This window comes from Euprymna scolopes, chromosome 9 (assembly GCF_053919585.1).
Source record: "Euprymna scolopes isolate OS-2025 chromosome 9, ASM5391958v1, whole genome shotgun sequence".
Taxonomy (NCBI): Eukaryota; Metazoa; Mollusca; class Cephalopoda; order Sepiida; family Sepiolidae; genus Euprymna; species Euprymna scolopes.
Window position 1 is genome coordinate 123,632,856 of NC_136490.1, and position 12,832 is coordinate 123,645,687.

At 41.3% G+C, this 12,832-nt stretch overlaps 2 protein-coding genes across 2 annotated transcripts in view; one reads left to right on the plus strand and one right to left on the minus strand.

The window, feature by feature from the left end:
- Positions 1 to 12,832, plus strand: part of LOC145285008 (uncharacterized) — a 343,910-nt gene that overhangs the window by 38,798 nt on the left and 292,280 nt on the right. The window lies entirely within an intron of this gene.
- LOC145284651 (uncharacterized) lies at positions 6,703 to 8,721 on the minus strand (the record flags this gene model as incomplete). Its single annotated transcript, XM_080133553.1, has 2 exons — positions 6,703 to 6,762; positions 8,659 to 8,721. Coding segments are annotated over 2 exons (123 nt in total), but the record flags the coding sequence as incomplete, so codon positions are not given.

The window sequence follows — 12,832 nt, forward strand, 5'->3', positions numbered from 1 at the left end:
GGAAACAAACTGAAACCTGTGCGTGCGAGTATTACGTAGCAGTTCACTTCTTGCCGAAGTGAGCTGAGATCGATACCAAAACCAAAAGACAGTGAGTCAAATACGATAATTATAAGACCAGCTTCATACGATCTTAAAAATTTGGTGTCAAACATATTTATTCTTAACGTAAGGAAGTTGTCATGTTTCATGACCGCGCATAAGCAATCGTGAAACAGTTGACAATAAAATCCGCTGACCCTCAAGTAGCAATTTATTCAATTTTGACCCCTTAGTAGGCCTTTTTTCAGGAGGAAAACTGATTAAAAATTTGTCCACATGTCTGTATATCCTATATACCAAATTTCAAGTGTTGCTCAAAAATTCGTTGAGTATATAAGTTGAGAAGTGCTCTTACACTTCTAGGGCAATTGCTCTTGACATATCAAAGGCCTTCGACAAGTTATGGCATAAGGGTCTACTTCACAAGATTTCCAGCTACGGTATAACTGAAAATCTTTTCCCAATCATTAAATCATTTCTCTCCGATAGGCTCATAAGAGTAGTGGTAGATGGACAAAAATAGGAGGCCTGCAATATAAATGCTGGAGTCCCTCAGGGGTCAATCCTGGGCCCAACTCTCTTCCTGATCTACATCAATGACCTCCCTAAACACATACTTAAATCATTCGTTGACATCTATTCTGATTACACGACCATCTACGGCAACACATCAAAGGCTGTAAATGACAAAGTTCTCTCTGATTATCTCTCCTCTGATCTCGAGCGCGTGGTTCAGTGGGGGAAGATGTGGCTGGTTACCTTTAATGCATCCAAAACAAAACTCCTATCCTTACATCATCAACGCTCTGATCCCCAGCTGGCATCAATTGTGATGGATGGCTCTCGTCTGGGTGAGGCCCCGTGTTTTGACAAGCTTCTAGATTTGACCTTTACTCCTGATCTGAAATGGAACACGTACATCAAGTCTGTTGCCAAGGTCGCTGGAAAGATGGTGGGATCCTTCTACCGCTCCAGAAGATATCTCACTACTGATGCAATTCTCTATCTATATAAAAGTCAAGTACGTCCAAGGATGGAATACTGTTGCCATATCTGGGCAGAAGCTGCTAAAAACAGCCTATCCTACCTTGACAGCGTACAAAATAGATTTCGTGGCTTAGTGGGGGATGCCCTTTTCTCTACCCTGCAACCTCTCTCCCACAGAAGAGACGTTGCGAGCCTATCCTTGTTTTATCATTATTTCCATGGCAGGTGCTCGTCTGAACTCCAATCTCTGGTCCCCCCTCGCCAATCTTTTACGAAAAACACCGTCTAGCTGAATCCACTGTCAAAAGTTTCCCCCACTCTTTATCTGTGCCTGAATCAAAACCCGGATTCCATGAACAAAACATCTTTCTTAGAACTGCACGCCTGTGGAACTCTGTTCTGTCGGCCTGCTTCCAACCGGACTACAACTTGGATGTGTTCAAGTCCAACGTTAACAAATTCCTAATGAACCGCCCCCTTAAGTAAACACTTCATCAAATATCCACACTAACGTAATGTACTTGCAATAACCCTTATCCCTGAATGGCTTCCGGGCTTTGATAAGTGGTGATCACTGTGTAAAAAAAAAAATACTAACAAACACACGTCCTCACTTTTTCTACTGGATATATAGAAAAAGAAAAACGAGTGAAGAATGCATTAACAGGCATAGTTGGAAATTAGCAAAATGTCACATGGGACTAATAGTCTCTTACTCATATTCTGTGTCTTTGACGGCCACTAACGCTCATCAAGTAAACACATTAAAAACTCTTTTTTTCTTTAAAATAATATGGGATTCAATATCACGCTTTACCCAGTAGTGTAAATAGAGGCTGTCCAAACATCGATGAAGGGTTTTGAACTCTCCTCTATTCTGTCTCCTTCCTCTCGTCTCTACTTTCTCCTCTCCTCTCTCCTTCCTATCATCTCATCCCTTCTCTCTCCTTCCTATCATCTCATCACTTCTCTCTACTTCCTATCATCTCGTACCTTCTCTCTCCTTCCTATCATCTCGTCCCTTCCCTCTCCTTCCTATCATCTCGTCCCTTCTCTTCCCTTCCTATCATCTCGTCCCTTCTCTTCCCTTCCTATAATCTCGTCCCTTCTCTTCCCTTCCTATCATCTCGTCTCTGTCCTTCATATCATCTCGTCCCTTCTCTCTCCTTCCTATCATCCCTTCCCTCTCCTTCCTATCTCGTCTCTTCCCTCTCCTTCCTATCATCTCGTCCCTTCTCTTCCCTTCCTATAATCTCGTCCCTTCTCTCTCCTTCCTATAATCTCGTCCCTTCTCTCTCCTTTCTATCATCTCATCCCTTCTCTCTCCTTCCTATCATCTCGTCCCTTCTCTCTCCTTCCTACCATTTAATCCCTTCTCTCCCCTTCCTATCATCTCATCCCTTCTCTCCCTTTCCTATCGTCTCATCCCTTCTCTCCCCTTCCTATCATCTCATCCCTTCTCTCCCCTTCATATCATCTCGTCCCTTCTCTTCCCTTCCTATCATCTCATCCCTTCTCTTCCCTTCCTATCATCTCATCCCTTCTCTCCCCTTCCTATCATCTCGTCCCTTCTCTCTCCTTCATATCATCTCGTCCCTTCTCTCTCCTTCCTATCATCTCGTCCCTTCTCTCTCCTTCCTACCATTTAATCCCTTCTCTCCCCTTCCTATCATCTCATCCCTTCTCTTCCCTTCCTATCATCTCATCCCTTCTCTCCCCTTCCTATCATCTCGTCCCTTCTCTCTCCTTCATATCATCTCGTCCCTTCTCTCTCCTTCATATCATCTCATCCCTTCTCTCTCCTTCCTATCATATCATCCCTTCTCTCCCCTTCCTATCATCTAATCCCTTCTCTCCCCTTCCTATAATCTCGTCCCTTCTCTCCCCTTCCTATAATCTCGTCCCTTCTCTCTCCTTCCTATCATCTCATCCCTTCTCTCTCCTTCCTATCATCTCATCCCTTCTCTCTCCTTCCTATCATCTCATCCCTTCTCTGTCCTTCATATCATCTCATCCCTTCTCTGTCCTTCATATCATCTCATCCCTTCTCTGTCCTTCATATCATCTCATCCCTTCTCTGTCCTTCATATCATCTCATCCCTTCTCTGTCCTTCATATCATCTCATCCCTTCTCTGTCCTTCATATCATCTCATCCCTTCTCTGTCCTTCATATCATCTCATCCCTTCTCTGTCCTTCATATCATCTCATCCCTTCTCTGTCCTTCATATCATCTCATCCCTTCTCTGTCCTTCATATCATCTCATCCCTTCTCTGTCTTTCATATCATCTCATCCCTTCTCTGTCCTTCATATCATCTCATCCCTTCTCTGTCCTTCATATCATCTCGTCCCTTCTCTCTCCTTCATATCATCTCGTCCATTCTCTCTCCTTCCTACCATCTCATCCATCCTCTCTCCTTCCGATAATCTCGTCCCTTCTCTCTCCTTCATATCATCTCAACCCTTCTCTCTCCTTCCTATCATATCATCCCTTCTCTCCCCTTCCTATCATCTCGTCCCTTCTCTCCCCTTCCTATCATCTCGTCTCTTCTCTCTCCTTCCTGTCATCTCATCCCTTCTCTCCCCTTCCTATCATCTAATCCCTTCTCTCCCCTTCCTATAATCTCGTCCCTTCTCTCCCCTTCCTATAATCTCGTCCCTTCTCTCTCCTTCATATCATCTCGTCCCTTCTCTCTCCTTCATATCATCTCAACCCTTATCTCTCCTTCCTATCATATCATCCCTTCTCTCTCCTTCCTATCATCTCAACCCTTATCTCTCCTTCCTATCATCTCGTCCCTTCTCTCTCCTTCATATCATCTCATCCCTTCTCTCTCCTTCCTATCATATCATCCCTTCTCTCCCCTTCCTATCATCTCGTCCCTTCTCTCCCCTTCCTATCATCTCGTCTCTTCTCTCTCCTTCCTGTCATCTCATCCCTTCTCTCTCCTTCATGTCATCTCGTCCCTTCTCTCTCCTTCCTATAATCTCGTCCCTTCTCTCTCCTTCCTATCATCTCATCCCTTCTCTCTCCTTCATGTCATCTCGTCCCTTTTCTCTGCTTCCTATAATCTCATCCCTTCTCTCTCCTTCCTATCATCTCGTCCCTTCTCTCTCCTTCATGTCATCTCGTCCCTTCTCTCTCCTTCATGTCATCTCGTCCCTTCTCTCTCCTTCATGTCATCTCGTCCCTTCTCTCTCCTTCCTATAATCTCGTCCCTTCTCTCTCCTTCCTATAATCTCGTCCCTTCTCTCTCCTTTCTATCATCTCGTCCCTTCTCTCTCCTTCCTATAATCTCGTCCCTTCTCTCTCCTTCCTATAATCTCGTCCCTTCTCTCTCCTTCCTATAATCTCATCCCTTCTCTCTCCTTCCTATAATCTCATCCCTTCTCTCTCCTTCCTATAATCTCATCCCTTCTCTCTCCTTCCTATAATCTCGTCCCTTCTCTCTCCTTTCTATCATCTCGTCCCTTCTCTCTCCTTCCTATAATCTCGTCCCTTCTCTCTCCTTTCTATCATCTCATCCCTTCTCTCTCCTTCCTATAATCTCGTCCCTTCTCTCTCCTTCCTATAATCTCGTCCCTTCTCTCTCCTTCCTATAATCTCATCCCTTCTCTCTCCTTCCTATAATCTCATCCCTTCTCTCTCCTTCCTATAATCTCGTCCCTTCTCTCTCCTTCCTATAATCTCGTCCCTTCTCTCTCCTTTCTATCATCTCATCCCTTCTCTCTCCTTCCTATAATCTCGTCCCTTCTCTCTCCTTCCTATAATCTCGTCCCTTCTCTCTCCTTCCTATAATCTCATCCCTTCTCTCTCCTTCCTATAATCTCATCCCTTCTCTCTCCTTCCTATAATCTCATCCCTTCTCTCTCCTTCCTATAATCTCGTCCCTTCTCTCTCCTTCCTATAATCTCGTCCCTTCTCTCTCCTTCCTATAATCTCGTCCCTTCTATCTCCTTCCTATAATCTCGTCCCTTCTCTCTCCTTCCTATAATCTCATCCCTTCTCTCTCCTTCCTATAATCTCATCCCTTCTCTCTCCTTCCTATAATCTCATCCCTTCTCTCTCCTTCATGTCATCTCGTCCCTTCTCTCTCCTTCATGTCATCTCGTCCCTTCTCTCTCCTTCATGTCATCTCGTCACTTCTCTCTCCTTCATGTCATCTCGTCCCTTCTCTCTCCTTCATGTCATCTCGTCCCTTCTCTCTCCTTCATGTCATCTCGTCCCTTCTCTCTCCTTCCTATAATCTCGTCACTTCTCTCTCCTTCCTATCATCTCGTCCCTTCTCTCTCCTTCATATCATCTCGTCCCTTCTCTCTCCTTCATATCATCTGGTCCCTTCTCTCTCCTTCCTATCATCTCATCCCTTCTCTCTCCTTAATGTCATCTCATCCCTTCTCTCTCCTTCCTATAATCTCGCCCCTTCTCCCTCCTTCATATCATCTCGTCCCTTCTCTCTCCTTCCTATCATCTCGTCCCTTCTCTCTCCTTCCTATTATCTGATCCCTTCTCGCTCCTTCCTATCATCTCGCCCCTTCTCGCTCCTTCCTATCATCTCGTCCCTTCTCTCTCCTTCCTATCATCTCGTCCCTTCTCTCTCCTTCCTATCATCTCATCCCTTTTCTCCCCTTCCTATCATCTCGTCCCTTCTCTCTCCTTCATGTCATCTCATCCCTTTTCTCTCCTTCCTATCCACTCCTCTCTCTCTCTCTTCTTCCTATCCACTCATCTCTCTCTCTTCTCCCTATCCTCTCCTCTCTATCTCTCTCCCTTCTTCCTATCCTCTCCTGTCTATCTCTCTCTTCTTCCTATCCTCTCTCTCTCTCTTCTTCCTATCCTCTCTCTCTCTCTTCTTCCTATCCTCTCTCTCTCTCTTCTTCCTATCATCTCCTCTCTCTCTCTTCTTCATATCCTCTCTCTCTCTCTCTCTTCTTCCTATCCTCTCTCTCTCTCTCTTCTTCCTATCCTCTCTCTCTCTCTTCTTCCTATCCTCTCTCTCTCTCTTCTTCCTATCCTCTCTCTCTCTCTTCTTCCTATCCTCTCCTCTCTCTCTTTCTTCTTCCTATCCACTCCTCTCTCTCTTTCTTCTTCCTATCCACTCCTCTCTCTCTTTCTTCTTCCTATCCACTCCTCTCTCTCTCTTCTTCCTCTCCTCTCTCTCTCTCTCTCTCTGCCTCTCCTCTCCTCTCTCTCTCTTCTTCCTCTCCTCTCCTCTCTCTCTCTTCTTCCTCTCCTCTCCTCTCTCTCTTCTTCCTCTCCTCTCCTTTCTCTCTCTTCTTCCTCTCCTCTCTCTCTTCTTCCTCTCCTCTCCTCTGTCTCTCTTCTTCCTCTCCTCTTCTCTCTCTCTCTTCTTCCTCTCCTCTCCTCTTTCTCTCTTCTTCCTCTCCTCTCTCTCTCCTTTCTTCCTATCCTTACCTCTCTCTCTCTCTTTTTCCTATCCTCTCCTTTCTCTCTTCTTCCTATCCTCTCCTCTCTCTTCTTCCTATCCTCTCCTCTCTCTTCTTCCTATCCTCTCCTCTCTCTTCTTCCTAACCTCTCCTCTCTCTCTTCTTCCTATCCTCTCCTCTCTCTCTCTCTTCTTCCTCTCCTCTCTCTCTCTCTTCTTCCTCTCCTCTCTCTCTCTCTTCTTCCTCTCCTCTCTCTCTCTCTTCTTCCTATCCTCTCTCTCTCTCTTCTTCCTATCCTCTCTCTCTCTCTTCTTCCTATCCTCTCCTCTCTCTCTCTTCTTCCTATCCTCTCCTCTCTCTCTCTTCTTCCTATCCTCTCCTCTCTCTCTCTTCTTCCTATCATCTCCTCTCTCTCTCTTCTTCCTATCATCTCCTCTCTCTCCATCTATCTCTTCTTCCTATGCTCTCCTCTATATCTCTTATTCCTCTCCTCTCCTCTCACTCTTCTTCCTATCCTCTCCTCTCTCTGTCTTTTTCCTATCCTCTCCTCTCTCTCTCTTCTTCATCTCCTCTCCTCTCTCTCTTCTTCCTACTCTCTCCTCTCTCTCTCTTCTTCCTGTCCTCTTCTCTCTCTATTTCTTTATTGCTATCCTCTCCTCTCTCTCTCTCTTCTTCCTATCCTCTCCTCTCTCTCTCTTCTTCCTCTCCTCTTCTCTCTCTTCTTCCTCCCCTCTCGTCTCCCTCTCTTATTTCTCCCCTCTCCTCTCTCTCTACTTCCTCCCATCTTCTCTCTCTTTCTTCTTCCTTCTATCTCCTCTGTCTCTCTCTCTTCTTCCTCTCCTCTTCTCTCTCTTCTTCCTCTCCTCTTCTCTCTCTTCTTCCTCTCCTCTCTCTCTCTTCTTTTTCTCCTCTCCTCTCTCTCTCTTCTTTCTATCCTCTCCCCTGTCTCTTTCCCCTTATCTCTCGTCTTTCTCCTTATCCTTTCTCTCTCTCTTACTCTCTTTTTTTCTCTTTTTCTCTTATGTCTCCTATTCTCTCTTCTCTTTCATTATCTTCTTTTTTTCTCTGATCTTCTTTCTATTCTCTCTTCCCTTCTCTTCTTTTTCTTTCCTCTTCTCTTTCTATCTCCTCCTGTTTTCTTTTCTCTTTCTCTCTCTTCTCTTCTTTCCTCCCTCATTTATTTCTTCTCTCTCTACACTCTCTTGCCTTTTCTCTTATCTTATTCTTCTCTCTCTCCAACCTTTTCTCTCTCCTCTCCTTCCTCTACTCTCTCCTCTCCTTCCTCTACTCTCTTCTCTCCTTCCTCTACTCTCTTCTCTCCTTCCTCTACTCTCTTCTCTCCTTCCTCTACTCTCTTCTCTCCTTCCTCTACTCTCTTCTCTCCTTCCTCTACTCTCTCCTCTTCTCTCCTTCCTCTACTCTCTCCTCTTCTCTCCTTCCTCTACTCTCTCCTCTTCTCTCCTTCCTCTACTCTCTCCTCTTCTCTCCTTCCTCTACTCTCTCCTCTTACCCTTCCTCTACTCTCTCCTCTTACCCTTCCTCTACTCTCTCCTCTTACCCTTCCTCTACTCTCTCCTCTTACCCTTCCTCTACTCTCTCCTCTTACCCTTCCTCTACTCTCTCCTCTTCTCTCCTTCCTCTACTCTCTCCTCTTCTCTCCTTCCTCTACTCTCTCCTCTTCTCTCCTTCCTCTACTCTCTCCTTTTCTCTCCTTCCTCTACTCTCTCCTCTTCTCTCCTTCCTCTACTCTCTCCTCTTCTCTCCTTCCTCTACTCTCTCCTCTTCTCTCCTTCCTCTACTCTCTCCTCTTCTCTCCTTCCTCTACTCTCTCCTCTTCTCTCCTTCCTCTTCTCTCCTTCCTCTTCTCTCCTTCCTCTTCTCTCCTTCCTCTTCTCTCCTTCCTCTTCTTTCCTTCCTCTACTCTCTCCTCCACTCTCCTTCCTCTATTCTCTCTCCTCAACTCTCCTTCCTCTATTCTCTGTCCTCCACTCTCCTTCCTCTATTCTCTCTCCTCTTCTCTCTTCTTTTCTCTTCTTTTCTCTCTCCTCTCCTCTCTTCTTTTCTCTCTTCTCTTCCCTTTTCTTTTCTCTCTCCTCTTCTCTCTTCTTTTTTCTCTTCCCTTCTCTCTTCTTTTTTCTCTTCTCTTTCTTCTTTTTCTCTTCCCTTCTCTCTTTTTTTTTCTCTTCCCTTCTCTCTTTTTTTTTTCTCTCCTCTTCTCTCTTCTTTTTTCTCTCCTCTTCTCTCTCCTCTATTCTCTCCTCTTCTCTCTCCTCTATTCTCTCCTCTTCTCTCTCCTCTATTCTCTCCTCTTCTCTCTTCTTTTCTCTCTCCTCGCTTCTCCCTTCCCCCGTTCTCTAGTTCATCCCCTCTTTCTATTCTTCTTTCTCCTCCTTTTACTCTCACATTTCTTGCACTCTCTTCTTTTACATCTCACTTTTAATTATTTTCGTCTTTCACACCCACTACTTATTTTCCCTGTATTTACTTCATGCACACTTCCTCCCGCCATCATTTACACTCAGGTATAAAATGTGCACGGTAACAAGCAAATAAACATACATCACAACAAACAACGTCCACAGATGTTTAATAGTATGCAGTATTCACTAGTTTATACGGAAATACTTTTTATTTTGCTGAGTTTGTATCTTAGTTATTTAGTACGAATCAGCAGTACTTATTTTAAACCATTCGTTGTATACAATTAATTGAACACAAATAAATATATTACCTATAGTTTGGCAGGAAATACAATTTGCACCTTTTTTATCAATATTAGATTCGCCTTTTAAAGAGCCGTTTTTCATTTATATTATATACGTATCTATTTTATTGCTATTTTTTTAATTCAAATAATTATTTCACATTTTTGTTACACAATAAATTAAATAAAACTGAGTGAAAATATATGATCATTTAAAATCTTATTTATTTCTCAGCTTGGGAGACGAAAAGAGGGAGATGCAAAAATTGAAGTGGTATGCAGTATTTTGTAATTCATACCGAATTGAGTTATTGTTTGCTTTGATTAAGTGTCTTCTAGCTATTTAATACCAATAAGCAGTGCCTATTTTAAATCATTTGTGTAAAGTCAACTTAATATTAGTATGTTACCCATAGTTTGGCAAGAAATATGGTTCGTAATTTTCTCAAGAATATTAACACATAATTTAATAAATAACATTTAAATAGCACATTTGATTCCATAGTTCGTAACAGTATCCATTGTAGCAAACATAAAACCTCATATTATATTCCGGAACATTTTAGATGAAAATTGATCATTTTTATCATTAGGATTATTCAGACTAGGAGGACATACCATAACGGTTAAAGGCTTTGGTTAACAATCTTTTCTAAGTGGCATTTGTGTGCATGGGGAGAGATAAAAGATTTAAGCCTTGTTTATATTTTTTTAGACATCGCTTCAGACAAGGCGTGAAATCACTTGATGTACAGGAGATGCTTATTGACCTTAGTCTTGAAAAGACCAAGGTTATACGTAGGAGGAAAACAGTCAGTAAGAAGAAAGTTCCATAAGCCTGTAGTTTTTGGAAAGAGATACTTGAATAGGAAACTGTATTACAATGATGTATCAAAAAGGCTGATATACGGAGATTACGAGCACTGTGTTAAACGAGCTGTAATAATAAAAACGCAGGGAATAGATTGACAATTCTGAATAATAAATGAATAATAATATTTATAGAATAAGGTTGAAAGTAGCAACATCTTTAAGAGAAAGGTTGCAGAGAGTAAAAAGGGGTGGGGGGTCAATCAAATTACACATACGTTACTGCACCTTACCAAGAACCTTCAAATAGGATAGATTCATCAGTCTAAATATGACAACAATACTCCATGCATAGCCTGATAGTAGATTTGTAGCGATAGAAAATAGTCCCAGATGTGAGAAACTGTTTAGAGCAATAGAAAGGACCAACTTTACGAAAAGCAGACGCAGCTATGGATCTAATATATAATACTATCTTCTCTTTGTGTGGCATTACCCCTGGGCAGGCTCTGCCGGTTTCCATCTTCAAGGAGGAAATTTCTAAGGAAAACAAAATTCCCAAGTGGTCCATAGTCGGACTACAAGCAATAACTATATATATCATTAAATGAACACTTCTACCTAAGTATAGCTGACAGAATAAGAACAATCTACCTTCATAGATTGAATAAAGAATTCAGTTCAACATTCCATACAGGTTTCTGAGTTTCACTAAAAGTTTTCTCAGAATGCACCAGAAAGGTTACATCGGCCGAAACGTGAAAATGAGAACCAAGATAGGAATAGTAGTCCGAATTACACACCTCATGTTTTTCTGAGTGAAATATCTAAAGGTGAATGTTAGCTTGAAATTTAGTTACATCTCTCAAAACTTAATGTAAAGCAATAATGAATATAATATTTAGAAATGAAATAAAATCGATAAAATACAATATTTCCATTATTTTTTTACGTATCAAGGCCCGAAGGCCACTCGAGTATAAGGATTAATGAATGTAAAGTAGTAGTGTAGTAATTGTTAATGATGTAAATTGGGTATAATTTGATTATTTATGGGGACGGCTCAACAAGAACCTGTTTTTCATTGGATTTGAAGGATACCATGTTGCACTCAACAGGGAAGCAGAACAGCGGAACAGTGTTCCACATGCTAGCAGTTCTGGGAAAGAAGCTTTGTTCATTGAATCTGCATTTAGAGTTAGGCACAAATAGAAAGTATGGGAAATCGTTTATAGTGGTTGTAGCTAGTCGAGTGTTTTTGTCTGTGAAAGTTAACTGTCACGATTAAATCTATGTCTCTTTTAACAATGATCTGGTAGCACTAAATCATTCTAAAGAAACGGGTTGTCCGAAGATATTGGCTTCCTTACCTAAAATGCACTAAGCATTGATTTTACTGGGTTTTCCCCCCCCCCTTTCCTTTACAAACCTCAGTCATATTCTGCAAAGTCCAAAACAAAAACTGAATTACTAGATTTGTCACTTAATAACTTGAAAAGGATTGATATGCCATAAAACAAAACAACCAAACCAAACTCCATGAATAAATATTTGGAGATATAAAGGACTTGAAGCATTATTGGATTATTAATTAATGGATTCAGCACTAAATAACCAAAAAAGCATTGATATGCCGTTGAATAAAAACAAACCCAAAAAGAATGTGCAATTATCTCCCTTGCAAATAATGCTCCATGTTGTACATTTCAAGAGTATTTTAAAATTAAGAGAGTTTACATGTTAGTAGATATAATCTTGATCAAGTAGAGTTTAAAATTATCTGCAGAATGATCTTAACACATTCTAAAAATTTGGTTGAACTCAGATACGAAATGGCAGAACCATAATTGGTCAAACTGACATTAAATGAATTATAATAAGATATGATTGTTAAAGAGAATTGAGATGAAAAGATGAGAGTGACAGACAGAATGAGGAGAAAGACAATGGTACAAATAAAAATAACTTATGAGGAAAGAAAGAATAAAATACTGAACTGGAAAAGTAGTCAAAAATGTATTGAATGAAAAAAGATACAAGAAATATAAGGAAATGATAAAAAGGTTAAGGAAATGCAATAAAGCACGAGGAAAATATTAAGGAAAGCAAGGAACACGAGATAAAGGTGGAAGAAATGCAAATGAAATGAGAGAAGGTTTGATAATATTCAGAGAAATGAGATAAAGGTTGAGAAAAGGCAAGTGACACAAGGGAAAGGTGAAGGAAATGCAAATGAAATGAGAAAGAGGGGAATGCAAATGGCATGAAAAATAAATTTAAGAAATGCAAATGAAATGAGAAAAAATGTAAGGACTGCAAATGAAATGTGAGAAAAATTGGCGAAATGCAAAGGAAATGAGAAAAAAGTTGAAGAAATGCAAATAAAGTCAGGAAAAATTGGAGGAAATGCAGATGATGTGAGGGAAAGGTAGAGGAAATGAAAATGATGTAAGGGAAAGATGGAGGAAATGCAAATGATGTAAGGGAAAGATGGAGGAAATGCAAATGGTGTAAGGGAAAGGTGAAGGAAATGCAAATGAAGTAAGGGAAAGGTGGAGGAAATGCAAATGATGTAAGGGAAAGGTGGAGGAAATGCAAATGATGTGAGGGAAAGGTGGTGGAAATGCAAATGATGTGAGTAAAAGGTGGAGGAAATGCAAATGAAGTAAGGGAAAAGTGTAGAAGATAACAGCGAATGATAGCATGTTAGATGAAATAGAAAAATAAAAGAAAGGCACAAAAAAACAGAAAAATTAGAAACTAATGAAAAATGTAACAAATTGAAAAGGAAGAAATGAAAGAATGATAAATACGGGAAAGAAGCTCGAAAGAGGAAAGGAAGAGAATAAATTAAAGGAGAGGGAGGAAAATAAGAAGAAAAAGAAGAAGTAAAGGGAAAG